The sequence below is a fragment of the Rhipicephalus sanguineus genome, chromosome 6 (genome assembly GCF_013339695.2).
Source record: "Rhipicephalus sanguineus isolate Rsan-2018 chromosome 6, BIME_Rsan_1.4, whole genome shotgun sequence".
NCBI classification, from domain to species: Eukaryota; Metazoa; Arthropoda; class Arachnida; order Ixodida; family Ixodidae; genus Rhipicephalus; species Rhipicephalus sanguineus.
In genome coordinates this window covers 31,111,049-31,135,763 of record NC_051181.1, presented here as the reverse complement: position 1 = coordinate 31,135,763, position 24,715 = coordinate 31,111,049, and the positions used below count along the sequence as shown (strand labels likewise).

Sequence of the window (24,715 nt, the reverse complement as noted above, 5' to 3'; positions counted from 1 at the left end):
ATATACATCTCCAGAAAAGTAAGGAATTCTTACTCTATGGAAGGCATACTTTCCGTTAAAAATATTTTCAGACCACTGATGTTTCTAAATTTTACGAAGAAAAATCACAAATTTGAGAAAATCATCATTTTGGTCCACATCGAGACGCAGTTTGCACCATGTGGTGCTCCAATTAAAAATCAGCTTTATATCTCATTCTAAAGCAAATAAGTAGTTCTTATGTGGCAATTTTTATCATTACACTTTTTGTTTTAAGGAAGCAAATAATTTTTGAAGTTCCCAATTGACGGCGATCATCCCATTTGGTCATACGGCAGCTTCCTCACTGAAGTTCTCCATTGCCGTCAATGGGGAACTTCAAAAATTATTTTCTTTCCTAAAACCAGATATGTAATAAATAAACTTGCCATATAAAAATAACTTTTAAGTTGCTTACGATTGAGATATGAAGCCGATTTTTAATTGGAGCACAACACGGCTTAAATTGCGTCTCGATACGGACCAAAGTGATGACATTCCTGAAACTCGTGATTTTTGCTCGTAAAATTTGGAAACTTCACTGCTCTGAAAATATATTTAACGGAAAAGATACTTTCCGTAGAGTACGTATTCATTTCTTGGACATTCCTACATAGCGTGATATTACAATGAAAAAAATGCAGACATAGAACATATTGGGGAAACTTCTGAAAGCATATATTGCTTAAAATTTTCAGTAACATTACTGAGCTTCGAACACCTTACACAAGCACCTTTGCCTAATAGGCAAATCAAAATTTGTATTGAAACAAGAAACTACACTCTCAAAAGTAATTTTCTGATAAGCATCGCTTAGACGACATTCTGTAAAATTTGGAAGGCTACCACGTGGCTAAAATTTTTTTTCTCTTCGAAAAATCTAGCAATTCACTGTTTTTCTTGCAATAAATCAGCATGATTTTTTGTGCAGGTCGCCAAAATGGCTAGGATGTTTGGCGTGGAATGACCCAACAGCAACTAACAATTTTAGCCCTGAGCGCAGAATTTATTTGGAATGCTAGCATTACTGCGTTTGTTACTCTCATTTAGTGGTACTCGACGGCGATGCCTGACGAAAATTTCGGAATCAGGTCCTCTCTCGTTCTGCTCTTATGCCTCGACGTTAAGATCCAAACCAGTATTCATAAGAGAGTATTTCACTGAATTATTCGTAAGATAAATTGTCAGCCTACCGTAATGCTGGGCATATGCTGGGCTCGTCTGGTTGTAGAGATCTCATAGGCCTTTTCGGTGCTGTCCTGCGTTCCACAGAGTTCAAAACATGTCTTTGAGCAGTAGGTGACGTCTGTGTTCAGGCGCGTAGTCAGTGGTACTTGCCCAGAATTTTCAAGAGCTCACAGAAAAACCGAGGTGTCCAGGGGTCAAGTCGTCATGTAGGGCATTCAAAACATCGGGTTGCATCGCTGACGGCACAACGAAGAGTTAGTGTGGAATGGGAGAGATTCTTCAAAAGGAAATCATTTCGCATGCAGTCGGTTCATGCCTTAATGCCCTCGAGATAAAGTCCAACTTGTCCTTCTAATACTAAATAAGGCCTCTTACTCACTTTAGACTTTGGAAAGTGCATGGATGGACGCTATGAACATTCCTTTTATAACTAGGCGGTGAGCGGGGCGCCACCAAGCTCGAAAAAAAAACATCTTTTTTGTTTTAAGTAGGCCTAATTCCTTGTCGATTTTGTGGTGTCTGAGCAGACCGCCGCTCTCGGAACAAACGGACACAGTTACGCGGTCGTGCAACAAACACGTGTACATTTATTGAACCTGCTTTCACATCACGGCGAGCTCGCCTGCCTAATCTGATACACAACTAGTAACATGATAAGTATCCTCACACAAAGCCAATACAATGCACAGAAAACATAAAACACACAATGTACCACGAGTGCGGCGTCGCCGACGTTCGACTCACCACGAGGGCCAGTGCGGCCGACCCGTGTAATCGTACGCACGGACCCCGCCACATGGAGGAAGGAAAAATAAGGAGAGGCCCTGACGTCACATTCGTGAAGCCTCCACATCGCAAACACCCGCATCGCCTCCTAGCGAAGGAGCCTCGAAATATTTCGCGATTTCCGCCGTGTCGTTTGCAAGCGCATGCGCGATTCGAGCCTTTTTTTTTTTTTTTTTCGCCGTGCAAGCGGCGCCGCGGGGCAGTCGATTCACGCGTGCTGCTCCTTGTGTGTATTCTTTAGGAAAACTACGCAATGCGCAGCTGTTGCGTATGGTTGCGTATACCCGGTGCAAATCGCGTGCACTGCGGAAAGCACCGGGTGTCACTTTTCATGTGTACGTACACGTTCGCTTCATTGCTGATCACTAATGCATGGTGTTTGCATGCGAAGCTCTCGGATGTGTGCTCTGTTGCTTCTTACTCATTGTGTCAACTCAGAACACACGTGAACTTTTGTTTTTGGCGTCTGACGCACCGTACGTAACGTGCGCCGAAGGCATCGTACGTTTTTAGAGGCTGTGTAGTTCAACGAAAGGGCAATAAACTTATGTTGTTGTTATCGGACTACGTGATGTGTGTATTGTGCGGTCTGCGCTCGCTGCGTGCTTGTTGTTGTGTGCGTACTGGAATTACAAACTTTACGTGCACGATCGCGTATACAATACAGCGGTGTCCTCTTTTCAACGTGAAGTTACGTCAACTATAGGTTGGCGTTGCGCCGAATAGCTACTACGCTCACTCCATATACACGAACAAAGAACCGCTAATCCGGCAACAGATCGGGAAATCGGGCTACGAGAAAGGGAAGGCCTAACGCCCAGCAGAACGCGTAAATCACTGCTAGGTGAGTTCGATTACGATGATGCAGGGGCTGAACGTTTTTGATCACGGCACGTACCGGTATTCTGTACTGCTGCACAAAAATGCTCCACGAAGAATTTCAGCACGCAGCGCCCGGGCCTGCCACGCACGAACAGCCTGGTAAACGTCTGCTTGCAACATTTTACTGCGTGCCAACCGCAAAATACGCGCTAAGTTTACGCCGGGACTACAAATCTGCTAAGAAGCTAACCACGGCGGAGAGCACGCCGCGGGGCTGGCGGGGCGTCTGCTGTTTTGTTTGCCCTATACCGGTTTGTTTGCCCCATAAATCTGACGTCACTTCCGCCACACTTTTCGCAATGCATTGAAATACGATAGGGCCTCTCCTTAGTATTCCTTCCTCCATGCCCCGCCATGAACCGTTCGTCCACGAGGCCGCAAAACGCCAGGGAGACTCGCTGCTGTTTTCTCTGCTCCGGCGTAACCTCTCCGACAGGGCGGCGCCACCACGCCACTTTACGCCACGCGATCACAGCGCTACCTTTCGTTCAGTGGCTGTTAAACCGAACTGGGGCCGTATTCTGAAACGATTGCAAAATTCGACAATCGCAAAAGTATCGCCTTTGGTGCGCGCTGATTGGCTATTGAGCAAAACCGAAAACGTGAGGGCGCCTCGAATAAACGAACACACTTTATCACCATCGGTTGGTGGTGAAGTGTAGCATTTCAGTGATATAGACGATAGCTTCTAGTAGTCAATCCTCGGTGGATGTGCGCACCATTTCTTTACGCTGAAGCTTTCAGCGAGCATTACCTTGGGGTGTTTTCAGTTCTCGTTATTTGCCAGCGCATGCTTTTTCGTGGTTTTAACGTTCCAGGAACATGAACCCTACGTTGCTCGCGTGGTTTATCGCGCGCCGGCAACATGTTGAGATGTTGAGGCGATATCGCTGCGGCGGCACACTACATGCAGCTGAACACTCCGAGTACGCCGTGTTAAGCTCTCAACAAAAATACATTTCACACAATGTTGCATTCTTTAAATATTATACTGCGCATTAAACAATTGCACAAACAAGCGTTGAACGCACTTTCAACACGTCCTATACCGGGAGTTCAAAAATAAGCTTTATGGTTTTCTCAAAATTCAACACTGGAAGGTACGTGAAAACCACCTTGGGGACACAAAGTGAGACAATAATGATCGCTCTCAGCAGCCCAATTAACTAAAATTGAATAATTGAATAACTGCCTGCAATTTTCAATACAAACATACCCGCTTGCTGCACTCATTAAAAAGTTCATTATTCAATCTTCGTTAATTGGGCGGCCGACAGCGAAAATTATTGTCTCACTTTGTGTCCCCCTGGCTACATAACATATCTGCAAAGGTGGTGATCTTTGACAAGTTGATGTGCATTTAGAGAGAAACCACGAAGACCCGCCTGGCGATGATGCGTATTCGGCAGAGATTACCAGCCTCCCCACAGTGTTGACAAAGAGGTATCCTATCGGGAGTGCTCCAAATATCGTTCTTTCTGAGTCTCCTCTCGGGTGGTGGCTGCAGTGGGCTTGGAGACATCGGGTGCGGCATCGGAGTAGTGGCAGGGAGTTCCTCGCAGTATGACATCGGCATAGGACATACTGGGCTAACACTCTAGTGGCACTTGTGAATGTGCGTTTATCTGAGGCTCCTGGACCCCCTGTTAAACCTCCTCGCGTATCACGTCGGCCAGCAATGGAGCACTCTGGCCAAGCCGTTGTTTCTGTCGCTCTTCTCGTACTACAGACCGTCCCAGCTCCCGCAAGATCTCCATGTTGTTTCCGAAGGCTGCTGGCAATGCGTCCAAGCAGGCAATGTTCATCTCTCGGTTGCACATTCTTGCTCGCTGTTCACTACTATCCCTCTTGAGGAAGGTTTATAACAGCAGCATCTTACCGGCACTCACCTACGGAGCAGAAACCTGGATGCTCACAAAGAGGGTTCAACTTAAATTGCGGACAACGCAGCGATCAATGGAAAGAAAAACGACCTTAAGAGACAAGAAGAGAGCAGAGTGGGTCAGGGAACAAAGGGGTGTTAAGGACATCTTAGTCGAAATCAAGAAGAAGAAGTGGGCATGGTCACGGCATGTAGAATTGCTTCATGAAGTCAAAAACAGTTAGACAAATAGAAATGAGACGCATGCGAGTAGGGCTAGTTGAAATCACGAACCACAGCGTTACGCCTGGGGTAAGGAACTGCTCAAGGCTAAGTCACATAGAAAATCAGAGGCATTGAAGCTGGGATCGGATACTTGAGTGAACACTAGCGAGAAAAAGGAGTGATCAGTGAGACGTGTGGATTTCATTCCAATTCGGCTTAAAGGTGTTGCGCTACATGATAATAATAATATCTGGGGTTTAACGTCCCAAAACCAAGATATGATTATGAGAGACGCCGTAGTGGAGGGCTCCGGAAATTTCGACCACCTGGGGTTCTTTAACGTGCACCTAAATCTAGGTACACAGGCCTCAAACATTTTCGCCTCCATCGAAAATGCAGCCGCCGCGGCCGGGATTCGATCCCGCGACCTTCGGGTCAGCAGTCGAGCGCCATAACCACTAGACCACCGTGGCGGGGCGCGCTACATGATTGACGCTGCCTTTGCGGTGGCGTATTTCAGAAGTCAATTTTTCGGAGAAAGCAATATTTACGGAGCTTTGGAGCGAGTAGCTGGCGCTGAAGGAGGTGAGAGAGTTTTGGCCAGTCCGGTAGAAAATTTTTCGATTACCGCAAATTACCAGAAATGCGTTATGCCAGCTAGGTGGTCAGCAGCGCCCGTTCTGAAATGATATACGGGGACTTAGGGTTACATAACTTCTTTGAAAAGAAGGAGATGGTGATTCATTTGTATTTAAACCACTGATGAAGCGCGTCTCCCCTGGATCTATAAAGGGTGAAGTCTAGTGGGCACAGTCCATGAAGGGTGGTGCGAGAGTTTGGCTTGGTGTTAACTGCGCATAACATCACATAGACATTTAACTTAGCAACGTTGCTTGTTGGGCGCTGTGTCCTTGTCCTCTCACTCGTCTGTTGCCTGTTTTTTGCGCTGAACTACGCTATGAATCACATAGACGACAGAGACAAAACCCAGCGTGACAGACTCGCCTATCCAAATAGAAAAAAAAATGGTGCGAAGACCGAGGAAACAACCGAGCTGGTGGCGCTCCCTTTCTCCTCGTCCTCATTTCTCTTTCAAGCCCGTTGCTACACTATATTTGCATGGCTATCTTATGCATCGTCATCTACCCTCCTCCTTTCCCTCACCCTCACTCCTTTGGGCACTCCCTTGCTATATTATTCTTTACAAGGCTACGCTTTAGTCTCTCCTCTCCCCCTCTCCCACCTCCTCACCTTACAGCCCTCCTCTTCACTTCGCTTTCTCTTTCTACATGCCACCCGCCACAACGCTATGCTATCCTCTGCTAGCCTGTCTGGACAGCCGAGTGATTACGACGCTCGCCTTCGTAACGCGGACACGCGGGTTTGAATCCCGCCCCGTCAATAAATTTTCTTGGCCAAGAATTTCTCTGGCTTCATTCATCTCTTTCATTCTTTTTTTCTCTTTTCTCTATATTTTTTATGTCTTCTTTGTTTCCGTTTATTTGTATTTTTTTATTTCTCCCTATATACATATTTCTTTTTGTTTCTCGCTTCCCTCTATCTTCTGTTTCTTTCCTTTCTTTCTTTCTCTCTCTCTCCCTCTCTATTTCTGCTCCCGCTTTCTTTCTATCTCTTTCTGTTTCTAAACGACTATGATGCTCCCGTGCTTGAGTGTGTGTGCGTTTTTTTGCTCCTTTTTCCTTCCTTACTTTCTATCCCCCTTCCCCTTCCCCAGTGCAGGGTAGCAAACCGAAAAACTTCTGGTTAACCTCCCTGCCTTTCACTTAACCTTTCTCTCTCTCTCTCTCTGTTTTTTGTTTTTCTTCTCTTTCTTTCTCTGTATTTCTCTCTTTTTCTTTCTATGCTATGTTTTACTCTCTCCCCTCCTTCCTTCCCTCCTAGTCCTCACATCCCTTTCCCAATCCTTTGCTATACCTTGCAACCCCTTGCTAGCGCAACTGCTGGCGTACCTGGGTAGCTTAGTGGTTACGATGCTGGCCTTCAGATCGTGTGTACGCGGGTTCGAGTCTCACCTCGCCAAAAACATTTATCGCCAAGAATGCCTCTCTTTTAGATGCGAAGTATCTTATGGCGCAGTTCAATCCGGTGGTGGTGTTGGTGGTGTGCGGCGTGACCACCCTTACTGCGCATGCGCACACCCTCTCCCACCCCCTCTCCACACCCCCTCTCCATTTCCCATCTCTCCTCTCTACTTTCCCTCTTCCCTCCCCTCTCATCTTTCCCCCTCTCCACTTACCCTCACCCCTCCCCCTCTCCACCTCCCCTCTCCCATCCCCTTTCCACTCTTCCTCTGAAACGCGGGCTAGACATGCCGAAATTCTCTCCTGCGCAACGCCGCGCATGCGCGTCCCCTCCCCCTCTCTCTCCTCTCCTACGCTGCCCCCCTCTCGTACGCCTGTCGACCGCGTTCCCCCCTCGCCCTGCGAGAATTAACGGCCAGGCTAGAGTTAAGACAAGACGCGCGTAGCATTCCTCTTCGCGTTCCACGACGCGAGGTCGGTAGTATGCCCAACGAACGCCAACGGAACACCATCGTGCAAGTGCTCCGGCTTCGCATCGCCTAATGGTCCCCTTTAGCGGGAAATGGTGTAATGTTTTCTTTCTTGCTCGCTCTCTTTCTGTGCTACCTCTCTCGCCCATCAGAGTTATTGCACCCTGCGCCGCGCCGGTCAAATCGGCGCACGTGTTCTGGGAGCGAAGTAGAATGGGAAGAACCGGAAGGCGCTTGAGAAAAGGAAGAGAGCGCGTGCCAGTTCATGATGATGATGATTTTCTACCTACGACACACGGGAAACCTCGATCATAAGAGCTCTTCTTTAGAGATAGAGAGATAATGAAACGAGAGAAAGGCAGGGAGGTCAATCAGAATCTTAGCATCCGATTTGCTACCCTACACTAAAGGGAGGGGGAAAGGGAAAGAAAGACGGAAAGGAAAGCGGAGAGAAGTGCAGGCGCGCGATTATAAAAAGATATCAACAAAAGCGAGGTGTAGAGCGGGAGTACTAAAGCCTATTCAATAGGCCACTGGCACACAAAGAGTTCAGTAAGGCCTTAATTGATTTTCGGTGTGCAGACAGTTCGGGTCGGCATTCTAGCACTGACTGTTCCGACAGGGGTCGAGCTCTGCTGTAATAAACAACAAAAGCTAGGAACCAGTTTACTTACATACGAAAGGTACTTGAGTGTTCTCGCAAAAAACTGTGAGCGAAGGAAGACGAGGTACAACGAACCCGAAGCGCGAAAAACCGGCATCGACAAGTGGGTTGTAGTTTGCCTAAAATTGCTAAGGGGACGTAGATCCATGGTGGGGATAGGGATGGGCGCTTTGCTTTCACATATGCAACACTTATGCCACATGAGGCGCACATATGCCAGAGGTTTGTGTGTGTGTACTTGCGTGCGTGCGTGCGCTGTGTGTGCGCATGTGTGTTTTGTGTGTTCGTGTTAGATTTGGAGGATGGCACTCGTGAACAGACTGTTCGTGCGTCCCCCATCTTATCATCAGATTGATTGTCCTAGGGATCAGCAGAAATGCGTGCATTGCCGCACTGCCGAGGGAGAATGCTTTTCGCATAAACATTCTCAATTGTTTGTGAGCCCCTTTAATTTATTAAATGTGTTTGAGGAGAGGCAGGCGCGTAGGTGTGGCTTCGGCATCTCCACTTACGTAGTAGATTCCATCGTGAAGTTGTCAATAGCCATACAACAATAAAAAATTTAGACGAGTGGGCTTTTCGGGTGTGTTAACATTGTTGTTTCGTGAACAATTGTATTGTAATACCGGGATTAGGAATGTCTGTGAGTCCTTGTCTTGCGTTGTCTTTTCTATAGTACCTTCCATTGCGGTCGAGTTTTTTTTTCTGCCAAACTCTTTCGTGGCGCAAAAGCATGTACTGCAAAAAGGCTCGCTGGCTCCACAGCGTTGAGCACTTTGAATGGAACAGAGCACAGCGCCTTTTCTTGTATCTTTGTGCTTGCATTTATTCTATACAGAACATAAACATTCATAAAGCTTTCCTCAGGGAACATAGATTATCATGGCTTTTCTACCTATACCAGCCTTCCGAGTGCAGCGTTCTCAGTGCCAGAGCTCATGTTGCCGTTACACTGTCTTGCTGAGGTGATGAGAAAGTACGCGGGGCCATCATCAAAGAAGTAAACTGCACACTAAACGCCACTACGGCCACTTTCATTCTAGAGACCCGCTTTTCTTTCATATCCTCTATAAGCTTTTTTATTGGTCGAAAGGAGCAAGCGTTCCGCAAGTCCCGCGAATAAAAAAAACAGCATCAAGTACTGCGTACCAGTTGCACCTATGGTGTTTTTGTGTGAGTGGACTACAAGCTGTTCTCATTTTTCTTTGGCAGTACCATGCAGGACTTCGTAAGAACTCTTGTCATTATTGGCTTGGTTGGCAACCTGGTCGTGCCGAGCTATCCGATGGTCCACGCTTCGGTAAGCCAATGTTTGTGCTACAACTGTGGTCCTTATACAAACATATCGGTTTTAAACAACTTGTTCTAGTCCTCACGAATATTCTGAAGGAAGAAGCAAGAGAATCTTGAGGGCTCGTTTGTTTTTGTTTGACACAACATTAACGAAAACCAGCAGATCTGCTGGTTTTAATTAATCAATTCTCTCGATGTAGTTTTTAAGCCTTCCTAAGCGTTTCTTAGTAACCGATCCGATATTTCGATCTGCACTATATGTGCAGATCGCTCCATATACGGAACCAATGTAGGAGCGGAATGCACGCCATCAAATAATTCCATAACGCTAACTCGTTGTTTGATCGTAAAGTTAAAAGCGCTCATATAAACGGTCATATGAAGGTGTCCAAATAAATTTGTGAATTTTTCAATATCATATATTAGAGTTCTTTCGAAAAGCGCTTTCGGTGTGCTGGCTTGCGTCAAGCAGGAGATGAGTGTTTTTGAAAAGGGTCCTGCGCTCAGCGTCAGAAAGGGAAACTACGATGAATAATAATTAAAAGGTTTCACAGAGAATCACCTTTGGGACACGTATTCTTTAAAATTTTATTTTGCAAGGTGTAGTGGTAATGAATTTTCTGGTAATCTCCATTGATTATTTGAGCCCACATCATTGCCGTCATCAGCTAAGACAATCGAACTTCTAGCCACCCTGGCTGTGTTAAAACTGCGAGCTCCCAAATCGACAACTGCTGTTAAAAACATGGACTATTTTTCAGCCAATTTTTGTTTTATGCGCGAAATATGAGAAAGCGATAGCCTATACTAGCATCTTTTCATTCATGATGTCATCCATTGCCCAGAAATCAGGTCAATTTGGTTTTGACCGATAGCCGTCGTTTCAGTGGGTGCCGCCATGTTTGTTTGACGCAAAGCTTCTAGGGCAGGCCTGGGTGCTCCCGCTAAATTCTAGAAATAGCGTCCCCAACACAAAACCCAAACGCTGTTTGGGTCTCGTGCATGCGCAGTGGCCTCGACGCTATTTCTCCTGGGCCCCAAAACATTTGGGGCCCCTATTCAATAACTCCATATTATAAGTGGAGCCTGAAGTCACATATATATTGATCACACTCTGGACCCAATATCTCGTGCATCCAGATGCACTCTGCTATCTCGGCTTGACTAAAAACACAATTCCACTTATGCTAAGCACTTTACACTTACTTGTTATCATTCTCTGAATTGTCCTAACGCTTCGTAAAGAACACGTGCAAGAATAATGAACACGTGCGGTATAGTGCAACAAAATAAGGCCCGTAAACATGAGCAGAAGAAACGAGGAATCCAGACAGCAATAATGTCGACTTTCAACTGAAGGTCGCGCTGTGGGGGAACTGACGCAATGCTGAATCCACCATCTGGCTCAGAAAAAATGTATATAAAAGGAGAGATACGTAGCAGCAACGCAAGATATTTTGTATAGGGCGTTACAAAAACCTTGTAATTCATTCCCCACACCATAAGCGAGTGAAGTAGGTGTAAGGACAAGGAAATAAACTAAAACATGAGAACGCGATGCTTCAAGGATGAAGAGCGGATACTTGTCAATGAGTAAGTACACCGACTAAAATAACACGAGTACAGGCAGAAAACGAGGCTCAGCACCTGTGTTCCTTTCGCTGGTGTCATATTGATGTATCATTTAGACAATCCAGACGGTGTAATACGTTCAAAAATTTTTTCTTTCGTTTCGTGCACTTCGGGCTTGTATCGTTTAGAGTTGTGCAGTAGTGTTGTGTCAGTTAGTGTTAACTGTGCCTAGCGTTGGTTGGCTAACTACTAGTCCTTTCTAGTTTTGGGTAACGTTGGTTAGTTCTTATTACTGTTTACTACTGGCGGTTAACTGTTGCCTGTGTTGACTAGTATTTGCTAACTTTGACTAGTGGTGGTCAACTAGAAGAGTAATGTTCGCCAGCACTGGACTATGTTGGCTAACCCTGAGCTGGCAGCTAGCGCTTCTAAATGTTTTGCTAACTGCGAGTTAGTGTTGGCCATTTTTGAGAATCAAGCTGTTGGCTAATTGGTCGCTCGTTTTGGCTAATTCTAGCTAGTGCTTACCTCGTGGTGACTACGTTTTGGCTAATGTCGACACACTATCGGCTACTGTTGGCTAATGCTTGCATACTTTTAATAGTGGTGGCTAAGCTTCACTAGGGGTGGCGAATATCGGCTGACTGTCGGCTAGCGTTGGCTAGTCCTCGCTAGTTTTGGTTAACTGCTGGATAGCACTGGCACCGCGTTGCCTCTGCTATTAGCTGAGGCAACACGGTGCCGGAGCTAATCGCGGAGGCCACGGCTGTCATTAGCTCACAACAACAGTCGATTTTGGTGGCGTAGTTTTCCGCCGCCGCTGCTCGTGCCGGTGTCCGTCGCAGCTATCGCGCAAATCGAGAAAAAAAAGCAAGCTTCGAGGCGAACTCGGACCCTGGCTTTCTGCGTGGCAATCAAGTGCTCTACCACAGAACTACCCCAGTGCTTGAATCTTTTTCGGAAAGATAGTCCATGCAAGCGTCATGTGTGGCGAGGAAACGCGTGAACCGATGTAATATTGCGTGGTAGAAGAGTAGAATCGCACAACACGGCACACTTTCTTAAGTGCGTAACCAGTAGGTGGTTGAAAGCTCCCCACTCATTACAAAGGGCTAAGCCATAATTCACCGTTACACCTCATCATTATCACCACAGCAACAACGACGTGCAGCTACGCTGATGCGCATATTGCCTTAGAAACGCGTAGTTGGTACTTCGCTGCTTCGTAAAATGCGATGATTGGTTGCGTAGTGGGTATCTCGCAACTGCGCATGCAGTAGGTGCCAAAAGAGGGTTTACAGCAGACTCCATGAAGGCTGCTCCGCCAACTCGCGCTTTGACTGTGCTGGGCGTTCCGCGCAGCCCTGGTGTTTTATAATGTAGCGTCGCTACATCCCACAGGAATGAACAAAGAAAGGGCGAAAATTTTATGGAGGTGACTCATGCCTTAGCTTGAACGTGAGTGCCGATATTACGTCTGACCATAAGCTACCGTTTATGCGTCATCCTAGACGCTAAGCCCGCGTCACTCACACAACAACTAGATTTAATCAGAAACGTCAAGTTGTAACGCTTGGCCCAAGCTCTAACAATGAGGCGTATGCAACTCTTTGCTGATATTGCACAATACCACGGTGCGTAGGATCTGCCTAATTTTGAGAGCGCAGCCCTTAGGCGTCCGTTCCTGGACTGAGCGCCGTCCCTCGTTGTCCATCGCCGTAGTCGTGCGAACGAGCACAGCAAAATCTCTCGAGCCTCACTCGTATCGAGCAACGCGACTCACTGTTTCTTTTTTTCCGAGGGCTGCTGGGTAATAATTTTATAAAGATATAAATAACCAACAAAGACATTTTTAATTAAAAAAATAAAGAAATAATGAAATGTTCCCAGTAAGTGCGGTTCGCGGAAAAGCCTGAAAATGAAAAAAAAAAATGAAAGAAGTAAATGACTCTAAAAACGAAATAAGTAAGTAAAATGAATATAAAAAAAACAAAAAAAGAACCAAAACGTAATCTGTAAGTGTATGTGCATGCATGTCTCTGTCAAATTTCTTGCACACTATGTAGAGAATAATGTATATCGCCAAAAGAGAACGAGCGTAGAGCTACGCTGACATTTCGCATTGTGGAGTATCGTAAGCGTTATATTTCTTTTTTTTCTATCTGAATTTCCTTCTAAATTTGTACTTGTACGCATCGGTTCCCTGCCTGCCGGTTGCCGTTTTGTGACCTTCTCCGACAAGCGGCTGTGGCCGTAATGTCTCATACCACGCAAGAGTGACGGACTGTGACTGACTGTGTGTGTCTGTGCTGTGTTATGTGATGTCTCTCTTTCTCTCTCCATCTTTCAATCTCCCCTACCCTGTCCCCATATGTAGGGCAGCAAACCGGTTGCCCTAAACTGGTTAACCTACCTGCCTTTCCTTCTCTACTATTTCATCTCTCTCTTGCACAGGTGCGGCTGAGGCTGGGCCTGTAGTTTCACCACCTGGGTTAAGTGGCGCCCAAGCGATCTAGTTTTACTGCTGCTTGCCCGAACACAAACTAGCAGCAATTTATTGCTTCTCCGCCGCACGGGGGCTCAATACCCCAGTTACTTTCTTTTTGCATACTGCTCGTTAGATCATATATTGTACCAGATATTACGCAACGAACCTTTTCACAGAAGAAGTGCGCTACATTAACACATTATCACATTATAACTCGCCCATTGTCACTTATTCGAAAGGCTATGCAACCAAATACATCCTCTGGCGATTATGAACAATTTTATTTTCATGAAATAAGTGGTTTTAAGTACTCGTTCTTTTTCCTAGAACGATTGTTCAATGTAAATAGCTTAACCGATAACTGTGTTACCGGGAACTCTCTTTCTTTTTTTCAGAAATACTTACGAAAGTTTCTTAGCGGTGTTGATCATCATAATGTATTAGTTGTGGCCTTTTATGTCATCTGGATTTTATTATTGTGTTATTGATTCAATGTATTCGATTGAATTTCATTATCTATTGCGTTTTCCTTTTCGCTTCTAATCAATAATGTTCTTTACTAGTTAACTTCTTTGTGCATGTTGACAATTTCTCGTACTCGAAAGCATTCACGTCGTTCTTATTTTGGTATGTCTGTGCTTTTTGACACACTACTTTTATATACCATACCTATTATAATCTCATTGATATTGCAGTATGCCTAAATAAATCTATAAAAAAAGAAATTGTTAAATAGCAGGCCTCGTCATACGTGGCAGCGGACGGAGTGCCTCATTCCCATTATTTTGCTTTTGCAGGTTCCTGCCATCCGTGGAACTATGGCACTGGCCTTCTTGACTTCCTGCTTTGTTGGAGGCAGTACCTTCCTTTGTGAAAAGCAAGGTGGAGCGGTAAGTCTAGCTCTTTTGTTCATTTTTGTTTTTTAAGCTCCACTCAGGCGCCCTAAAGGAAAGAGCCGTCAATGATAGGAACGCACATATTATCATCGTTACAGTGCATATCTACAGTGGTCTCCGGATAAGGGAGGCTTGGTTAAACAAAAACGATGGATAAACAATACGTGCCTACAGCGCCTTGAGTGCACAATTACTAGAACAGAACGCTTGTTTATTTTTTTTATTTTGTGCTCCGTTTCAAGGTAGTGCAACCGAAATTACCACTTAGTTCCTGATACGCTGTATCTCTTAAAACAAAATTCAAAAGCTTTTTAACAATCATGCAAAACGGTTAAACTACGCATTCAAGAACACGCTATAGATATTCCACATCCGTATCATTCTTTTCTTCTAATATAGCTGGTACATGCAACATACGACTTTTTGTTTGACATTTTGACCGCACAAAAAAGACGAGGACAGAGGGAGGTACGACGACACGAGCGGTAAACTTTCAACTCATTTTATTCAGTGAAAGACGTAGCAATATATAGCGAGTTTTGACATGCGCAGACACAATTACGTCCGCTCATCAGTCTAGTGGCGCAGCCACAGACTGATGCACCAGTAAGCAGTAAGCAGTAAGCAACAGTAAGCAGCAACTAGGCCAAACGCAAGTTCTCCTAAAACATACGACTTTGTGTTGGTCTCGCACTATCGCAGTGCAAGTACAATACCGACTGCTGCCACCGCCTCGTGTGCCTGCAAATCACCAAGACCTGCGAACCACGCGGAGCACACGCCCGTCATGGCCGGCTGGGCAGGACAAAGTCCGTGACGAGGCCTGGAGGCAGGGCGCTTCCCATGAGAACCACGGCGGGCTAGCAAGGTGCAGCGTCCGGCTTTGAGCCGACCAAAGCAGCCGATGGCCAATACGTGCTGCAAGACATTTAATTCGTACATCTCTTTCCCGAAGCTACGTTTCGAAAATACATCTGTATATGGTCAGCCTACCACACAACGGCCTTCAATGAAGTCACAGTGTCTACAGCCTTTAGGTATCCATAAAAAAAAACTGGTTGATGCGCACATTTATCGATTCCGGCAAAACAAAATAAAATATTCTCCCACACCTTGGTGTACACTTGCAGTAGTTGTAGAACTGCATACATAAACATGCCAGCCCCGTCGCATGGAAAAACAATCATTGGCACTTGGTTAGCACGGGATGTTTATTGTTATCACGAGCAGCTTTCATAGGCGTCTGAATCAGTCTTATTTACCGCAAGTGCATCCCTCGCCAAACTGCAGAGCACGAAAGAAGAAAACTGTATTATCGGGGTTGACTGCGATGTCTGCTGCACTCCTCCGTGTTCTCGCCAGCATTTCAATTTCCATTAACGTTCTGCTGCCATATCCCTTCTTCAATCCTTCTTCTGTTGCTATTTGAGGACGAAGGGCTTATGTGAACGCCTTTGGCTGTTAGATTGGAACTAAACCGTACGTGTCAGCGCGTTTGTTGCTCATTTACTTCTTCCCTTCCCTCTTCTATTTCTCATCGTTCTATTCCCCTTCCCCATTCCCTTAGAGTAAGTGTAGCCAACCAAACAACCTCCCTCCCTTTCTTCAGCCTTCTTTCCATCGCACTTGCAGCGCTACAAACGCTTTAAAGGAGCCCTAGAACACTTATTGCACATGTTCAGACAAACGCTGTCGATCATTAGTCAAGGCTTCTGTGAATATGCGAGCCACATAATTCTGCTCTGCGCGCAGCAGGAAATTCGCAATTTCGTTTTACAGACAGCTAGAAATCACTCACTCTTTTCTCGTCAAACTGCGTTGTCGAAAGTAAGGGCACGGTCATTGGCCGGCAAGCAAAACAGGCTCGGTTTGTATTTGTGCTGTTTGTTTTGTGTTCAATAAAAATATTGACATGTGTTCCTTTCAGAAACACCGAAGAACAATATCTTAGTATTCCGATCTCAGTCCATGGTCACCAGCTAATTGCTTCGTTTTCTCCTACGTTCAAGTGAGGCAGCACGTGACGTAATACACCTGCGTTATTTCAAACACTATGCGTGCCTGAGTCGGACCGTTGTATTGTAATGAACCTACTACGACTGTTCGTACGGGTTTATCAGCAAGACTTTCGTGGACGAGTAGCTCTTCTTGTGCTGCATAGTTCACGCGGCCGACGCCGCCCGATGCCGGCGGCGCGCTCGCCATTATACCGGAAGTTGCGAACATGCCCAGATGAAAAAAAAAAGAAACTGTTCAGAAAGTACTCAAGCTGATGACGCGCTCTGACATAGCTTCCGCCCAACCATCTTCATCCGATCAACTGTCATGTGCAGAGATAGAGAAAGAGATAATAATCTTTAATGAAAATCCCGGAGAGGTTAGCCTGGTTGGTCACCTGGCTTGCTACTGCGTGTGTCGGGTGATGACTATGGTATATAAAATGAATCACGTACACACAGCTCCCAGCACTCTCGTCGGCACGAAAGAAAGAGCGCAGGGATGCCTGCAACAAATCGCTGTAATTAATACTTTCCGGATTCGAAAATCTTTCGCAGCAAACGACTCGCGAGACAATAAACTCCTGCAGTAAGTTCATAATATAGCTACTGGGAATAGTGTTGCAGGGCCCCTTTTGAAACAAACGGCTGACGGCGTAGCTTGTAAGCTTTATCTGGTCACGAATCTAGAGGTGGAGTGAAGACCTCATAAACATGGCTGAACTTAGCAGAGGAATCGGCACGCAAGTTCAAGGAAGGAAGGAAGGAAACAGAAAGGAGGAAGGCAGGGTGGATAACGAGAAAAACTTCCGGTTGGCTACCCTACGCGGGGGACTAGTGAGGGGGAATAGAAAGATGAAAGAGAGAGTGGGGGGAGAAGAGGAGAAGAAAAAAAATCAGTTTCACCGCAAGGGCGAAGCAGTGAATGCGATAGCAATAAATTGTAATGTTATACGAAGTATACGAAGTAAGACTGGCAGCTAACTCTGTTATATCCAGTCTCGCGTAACTCTACATAACGCTGGTGTAAGAGAATGCGTGTCAAGATGTACTTTTGGGCTAGTTGGTTCATATTCGAAGTAAAACAGCGCCGGTAAAAACAACAGACCAGACGAGGAGAAAGACACGTAACACAAGGCGCAATAACAAATGAAAGTTTATTAAGTGTTTGCGCAGAATAAATACTGCCTTCACTTGAATAAACAGAAAAAAGAATGTTACAAGAGATAGGACAGTGCATCACGTGGTCACTCCTACGGCGCGTGCAAAACGCTTCCTACAAGAAATCTGACATCCTTCTCCGAAAGCAAAACAGAAGGCATGCTGGCACAAGATTCCCCGAGCTTTTTTATCTCTAGGGCTTCAACAGCCTCCCTTGTTAATCAGTCAGCTGATTTGTACATGGCGCAAGTGCTTTCAAATCGAGGTGCGCAACCGCAGTCTCTACAATGGATACCTAGATGCCCTGATACCACTTTCGTTGTGTTGTATTTGTGCTCTTTGAATCTATCGTTTAGGCATTTGCCTGTTTGGCCTATGTATGACGCAAAGCAATACATAGGGACTGCGTAAACCACATTATCGGTGCACTGTAAAAATCTGTCAGTTCTGTTCAGTTCGCAGCAGCCGGCAAAATACGCTACAGCGCCTAAACCTCTTTCATGCACAACTCTAGTGATCGGCACACATATCCATGCACTCCTTTATAGAGGACGACCATGTCGGAACACTGCTTGGGTGCTTTAGTCCATTTTCCCATGTGGGGGAAATCTGCGGCATTTATTGAAGCAAGTGTACAAGGATGGGAAGAAAAGTAAAATAAAAAGGAGATCCAACACGATAAGAGTACAGCCAACAACCTTCTCTGTGATTTGTCACCGGCGAGGCAAGTATACCCGTAACGCCATCCTGGAGTTGCCGTTGATTGGGTGAGGGTTAAGAGACTGCACGCCCTGAAGGCTGTGAAGCTTTATGTCTCCTAGCCACAAAAACTGAATTAATTAAATAACAAATACGTATTTTTCATGATTCATGTCGTCAGCACAACGCAGTAGCATATACGACTTTTTTTCTTTTTGCTATTGACGTTATATGGTTCGCTCACATCCTCCGATAATGACGCCGAAACACCTTTAGTTTTAGTAAAATTGGATGAGTCTGATGCACAAATTCATCTCCCTTCCAATCGGACGCCCCATCGCTTTCTCTCAGGCTGATCTTTCTCCTTCGATTTGTTGGTGGGCTTCTCAAACGGAGACGGCCAGCCACTCGCGAAAGCCCTTGCAAGCGGGTTGGGAGTACGGAAGCATATTGTCCATTTGAAATTGCTTTTTTTTGCAATATTCAAGTGGAAGAGGGCATAAGCGTGCGCAGGGTTCCCCTTCAGGGGGGGCGAAGGTTCGTCGCAGCGCCCCCCTCCCTATTATGTCAATGTATGCGGCTGCCTTTGCGCCCCTCTTCTCGCCCCCCTACAATGTATAGGGCTGACATTGCGCCCCCCCTTCTCGCCCCCTTGATCCCCCCCCTGCGCACGCGTATGGAAGAGGGAATACGCAGTCGAACTCTTAAGCGTAGTGCGTGTTGCAAAGCCGATTTGGTGAACTTAACCGTTCCAGTACTTGTTGACCAATTTTAAACGCAACGAGGATGGTTTTCAGATTTCTGTTCACCCGGTTATGTTGTCTTTAGTTTAGTAGGAAGACACGAGAGCAGAACATAAAGGTAAGGCACTGAAGTACAAAGTCCGCTAATTTGTGAGTTTGTGAAGTGCGTGGCGTGTCATGTAACGCCCATGTAACTATAACTCTCTGATGTGTTTCACTACCCCTAATAGTCCTTATGTTTTGGCAGTGAGTATGCTTGTTTGCAAGTTTAGGGCGTCCAATTCTGTAAATGATGAACCGACTGCCGTATAAGGCACACCAGCATGCAACTGAGATGCGTAGGTTCAAAACTGAAGGCAAGATTACATAGAATGCAATTCTAATGTGATCCTCTCGAGCGTTTCTACTTACATTCTCGAATGACATATCACATTCTACGGCGTGTCAATCCCGCCGTTCTGCCAATAGCTTGCTTGGACTCATGAGGGTGTATTCGAAGAAGAATACACCTATTTGAACAAAGGGTCCTTTCAGTGATGAGGCTCTCTGTTGACGATGCTCCCCCCTTGGACCATACAAAATTAGACAGCGCGACTACTGGCGCAGATAAAAGTAATAACGGTATACAAACGCAGTAAACATGCGCTTGTTTTACTATTTTCTACTTTTTGGCTGCGTTTGAATTACCGCCACTTCAATTTTCCATCATGCATGTATACCGCGATTAAGCTGGCTACAGGCGGTATGAGGCGACCACGTATGCAGATGAGGTGGCCAGTCACGCAATAAAAGTTAAGCACCTACATACAGACGCAGCAGTTGCCATGCAAAGAGCATGTGGATGCGTCGAGAATTACACAATCATGGCGCATGTAATTCAAAGATGGAGCTAACAAAAATATAGGGAATAGTTTGGAGTACTCGTTTTTTTGCTAGGCACAACCTAATGAATCGAAGGGACAGATTGGCCAACGAAAGCTTTAGTCACAGTATTTGTTTATTTTAACTGTACTGCATTTATTATGACATAAATTGAAATGAAATAAACTGGACGAAGAGACGCCTTTGCAGTTGGTGTGGCGCGAACACACAAGCTTCAAATTACACGTCCGATGCTCTACCAATTTGAGCTACGACCGTGGGCGTTCCACACTCGTCGCCTAGGCTACGAGTGCTGCTCGCTAACACTCCCAGATTACACGCACAGAAATTTGAGCTACGACGGCGGTTTTTGTCGTAGCTCAAATTGCAGAGCATCGTATGCGCGTAATTAGAGGATTGTGGGTTAGTGTGCTTCCCTTGGCTTAACTATCTGTCGTATTCTTAAGTCAGAGCTAAGAGAGGTAAACACAAGAGACCGCAAGAAAGGTAGCGTTAAGAGCTTCGGAGGAAACGTTTTGGGGAGTTTTTGTTTGGCTGGAGTGCCCAACACTAGCCTATACGTATGCAGACCCGCAGAAGGTCGACGGTTGTGCGGGCGTCAGAAGACGGAGAGCCTGGCAGTGGTGTATGAGCTACAAGCAGGTGGACACAGTGACCTCTCACTAAATTGAGGCAATGGTGGTGTTCCGGGAAACGAGTGAGCTCATGAGGCCGCGCGAGAGAAGATATACCTCATTAATGTCCTCAGACGCCAAACTCAGAACTGTCAGGACTCGGAAAAATGCGCGAAATAAAGCGCGTCAAGGCGAAGAGTAACGTATCAATAATAACACGTAATTATCGCAGTAAGAACACATTAATAACACCGTACCATAGCAAAAAAGGCAGATCTCACGCGCTGTGGAAATTGATGTTATGTAAAGCAGCCGGCGCGATGTTGGCTATGCCGCATTTTGTTGCATTCTGCCAAACGTTACGACACAGACGGACGTGTTTGTACAAACAGTGTAGCTGAGTCGGTGGTGCACTGTTCATCCAGGATGAGTCCGTGTGATAGCGATGTCATGAGAAAGCCCGGTGTGTCGCTGTTGTGCTTGATATTCAGCAGGGAAGCGCAACCCTTTTTGAGGTATTGTGCAGTTCCGTAACGATGCGAATGGTCGTGGCAATTAGCTGCCACCGCGAGCACCGTGTCAAGGTCGAGGCGGCAGCCTTGTGTGGTGCGTCGTCATTGAAGTAAGAAATCGGAAGCGGCGATTTCGGCGAACGGCGAGCCCCATGAGTCTAACCTACAAGGACCACCACCACACATGTTTCCTGCCTCTCTGCAGCTCAGAAAGCTAGAACATCCACTGTATTGTTTACATGATCTATTAGGTGGGAAGCCCCTTATGCGCTCGGGCTGTTCGCGTCTCCTGTCGTCGTAGCCCGTCACGGTGTCTCCTGTCTTCGCCCAACAAGGTAAAGCAAGTGGCAAATTTATACGTCATCTCCCCCTACGGGCAACCATGGTGGGATGCGAAAGCATCGCGGTCGGGAGCACGGCGCAGCGCCGAGAGTGCAACGGGAGCGAGCGCCACGTGATATAGAAGCGCACAGCTGGGGCTGAGAGAGAGAAATTTAACCGGAGAGAAGAAACGAAGCGGAGGCAGCGCTCACGCTACCTCCTCCCACCTCCTCGCGCTCACGCGAGGATAGGGGGGTGAGTTGGCGCATGCGCAGTATGGGTGCGGACGCCGCAGAACGGACAATGCCCCGAGCATAAGACGCTTTCGCAACTAATGAGACGGCGCGTTCGCTCAGGAATATCTCACGAGAACGCGCGTTCGCCCACGAGAGAAAACGCCACGTGCGCTTTTCTGTGATGTTTCTGTGATGGACGCTCTGTGTCTGTTTCTGCGATGGACGCTGTCTGTAGCAATGAGGGGACGCTGCCCTCTCATGGCTATTGGCGTGTCCCTATGTGAAACAACGGTGCGTCGCACTTCCCCGGGTTTCACGTTAGTGGATCTGTCTTGTATAGTATATAGTATAGCAAGGGGTGGGAAAGAGAAGTGTGGGTGAGGACGAGGGCAACGCCACCAGCTCCGCCGCTTCCTTAGTCCTCGCACTACTAGTGCGTAGCTGCGCCATTTTTTTCCTCGTTCATCGCTCTTCAACACGTTCAATAGATGCTCAGCGCGTTGAGATTGCGGGTTCAGTGGCCCTGATAGTATTGCACTGCACGCCGTTGTGTAAATAGCGCAGTTGGGTGCGTGGCGAGGGTAATCGCAAAGACGTAGATGGCTAGACAGATACGCTCAAAGCCCCTTTGGATATTCTAGTAATATTTCGCAGCAAAAATGACACAGCACGAAAGACAAGTAATACGACTGGCTGCGCTTGAAACGCTCTTGCTTGTATAATATTGTCACGTGGTCGTGACGTCGACGAAGACAGCAGTCGGTGTTTGCAGGATGAAACTGTTTATTTGGCCGAACTTGTGGCCGGAAAATGAGAACTAGAACTACAGCAATACACGCTGTACAATGATAGCGGCGAACAGGGCGTCGTCCGTCGATCAACTGACAAGCGGTCAAGCGCGTCGGCTTTTATACAGGCGCTATGGAACTTTCCAGCGATATCGCTGGTGGCGGCGTTATCTCTCGACAAAGCTGGAATATTCGCGTGCGGCGCGCAATCCTAACAAAACGATCTACCAAAATCGTGAAGCTTCTCGAACACTGCTTCGGGGCCAGCGTCGAGCGTTGATAACCGTCCTTGCTGGTCAAACTCGAACACATCAAAATAAAAGAAGAAGCGGGCGTGGCATTGCCCCCCTCTGAAAAAGCATCGTCCCGATGCTTGCAACATGGAAAGGAAAAAAACAAGTGCATATACAAATAAATTACAATAACAAAGGAAAACGTAGAGTCCCTAGGTTCGCTAACGCGCAAAAAACGGCTTAAGGCGCACGACATGGACGACTTCAGGCCGTGCGCGGCGTCGCTGGGAGTTCGTAATTCCGTCCGGGATGACCTCGTAGTCAAGAGCGCCGTGACGTCGAAGCACCTTGTATGGCCCGAAGTATCGCCGAAGAAGTTTTTCACTGAGCCCACGTCGGCGTATCGGCGTCCAGACCCACACACGGTCACCGGGTTTGTACTCCATGTGGCGTCGTCGAAGATTATAGTGACGGCTGTCGACCCTCTGCTGGTTCTTGATGCGCAGGCGGGCGAGCTGTCGAGCTTCTTCGGCGCGTTGCAAATAGGCGGCAACGTCGAGGTCGTCTTCGTCGGTGGCGGTTGGTAGTATTGCGTCGAGCGTCGTTGCCGGGCTCCTTCCGTAGACCAGCTTGTACGGCGTCATTTGCGTCGTTTCTTGCATGGCCGTGTTGTATGCGAAGGTCACATACGGAAGGATGGCATCCCACGTCTTGTGTTCGACGTCGACATACATGGCCAGCATGTCGGCGATGGTCTTGTTTAGCCGCTCGGTGAGGCCATTGGTCTGTGGGTGGTACGCTGTGGTCCGGCGGTGGCTTGTTTGGCTGTATCTCAGTATTACCTGCGTTAGGTCAGCAGTAAACGCCGTACCTCTGTCGGTGATGAGGACCTCTGCGGCGCCATGACGCAGGAGGATGTTCTCAACGAAGAACTTCGCTACCTCGGCGGCACTGCCTCTGGGTAGGGCCCTTGTCTCGGCGTAGCGGTTGAGGTAGTCGGTAGCTACGACGATCCATTTGTTTCCGGTATTGGACGTCGGGAACGGCCCCAGTAAGTCCATCCCAATTTGCTGGAACGGCCGTCGAGGTGGCTCGATAGGCTGCAGAAGTCCGGCTGGCCTAGTCGGCGGTGTCTTGCGTCGCTGACAGTCCCGGCAGGTCTTGACGTAGCGAGTTACGTCGGCGACAAGGCGCGGCCAGTAGTACTTTTCCTGTATTCTTGCGAGCGTGCGAGAAACACCCAGGTGTCCAGACGTCGGGTCGTCATGCAGAGCCTGGAGGACCTCTGGTCGCAATGTCGAGGGCACTACGAGAAGGGAATCGGCTCGAAGCGGCGAGAAGTTCTTCTTAAGGAGAACACCGTTGCGCAAGAAAAACGACGTCAGTCCTCGCTTGAATACCTCGGGAACAACGGTGGTCCTGCCCTCGAGGTATTCCACAAGGCCCCTGAGTTCTGGGTCCGCTCGCTGTCGTTCGGCGAAGTCTTCGGCACTTATGGTTCCCAAGAAGCAGTCATCCTCCATGTCGTCCTGCGGTGGTGGGTCGACGGGGGCGCGGGACAGGCAGTCAGCGTCGGAGTGTTTTCTTCCAGACTTGTAAACGACGGTTATGTCAAATTCTTGAAGTCGTAGGCTCCACCGTGCGAGGCGACCTGAAGGGTCCTTCAAGTTAGCTAGCCAACACAAGGCGTGGTGGTCGCTCACAACTTTGAAGGGTCGGCCGTAGAGGTAGGGGCGAAACTTCGATGTAGCCCAGATGATGGCCAGGCACTCCTTTTCTGTTGTGGAGTAGTTGATTTCTGCCTTTGATAGCGACCGGCTAGCATAACGGATGACCCTTTCGAATCCGTCGGTCTTTTGCACAAGGACGGCGCCGAGTCCTACGCTGCTTGCGTCGGTGTGGATTTCCGTATCGGCGTATTTGTCGAAATGCGCAAGTATGGGAGGCGTCTGCAGGCGTCGTTTCAGTTCTTGAAATGCTTGAACTTGCGTCGTTTCCCAACTGAATTCGACGTCGGCCTTCGTGAGTTGCGTCAGTGGCTCGGCGATCCGTGAAAATTCCTTGACGAAACGTCTGTAATAGGCGCACAAGCCGAGAAAACGGCGTACGGCCTTCTTGTCGGTGGGCGTCGGGAAGTCAGCGAT

General features: G+C 47.2%; 2 protein-coding genes across 2 annotated transcripts in view; one reads left to right on the top strand and one right to left on the bottom strand.

The window, feature by feature from the left end:
• LOC119397166 (probable 4-coumarate--CoA ligase 2) overlaps positions 1-24,715 on the bottom strand; it is a 223,229-nt gene that overhangs the window by 120,035 nt on the left and 78,479 nt on the right. The gene's annotated exons all lie outside the window — the stretch shown is intronic.
• Positions 9,352-24,715, top strand: part of LOC119397802 (uncharacterized) — a 312,440-nt gene continuing 297,076 nt past the window's right edge. The window contains exons 1-3 of the mRNA XM_037665178.2: positions 9,352-9,436; positions 14,287-14,379; positions 15,088-15,253. Coding sequence (XP_037521106.1) covers positions 9,353-9,436; positions 14,287-14,379; positions 15,088-15,249 — 339 coding nt within the window. The 5' untranslated portion in view covers position 9,352 and the 3' untranslated portion in view covers positions 15,250-15,253. The remainder of the gene's footprint in view (positions 9,437-14,286; positions 14,380-15,087; positions 15,254-24,715) is intronic.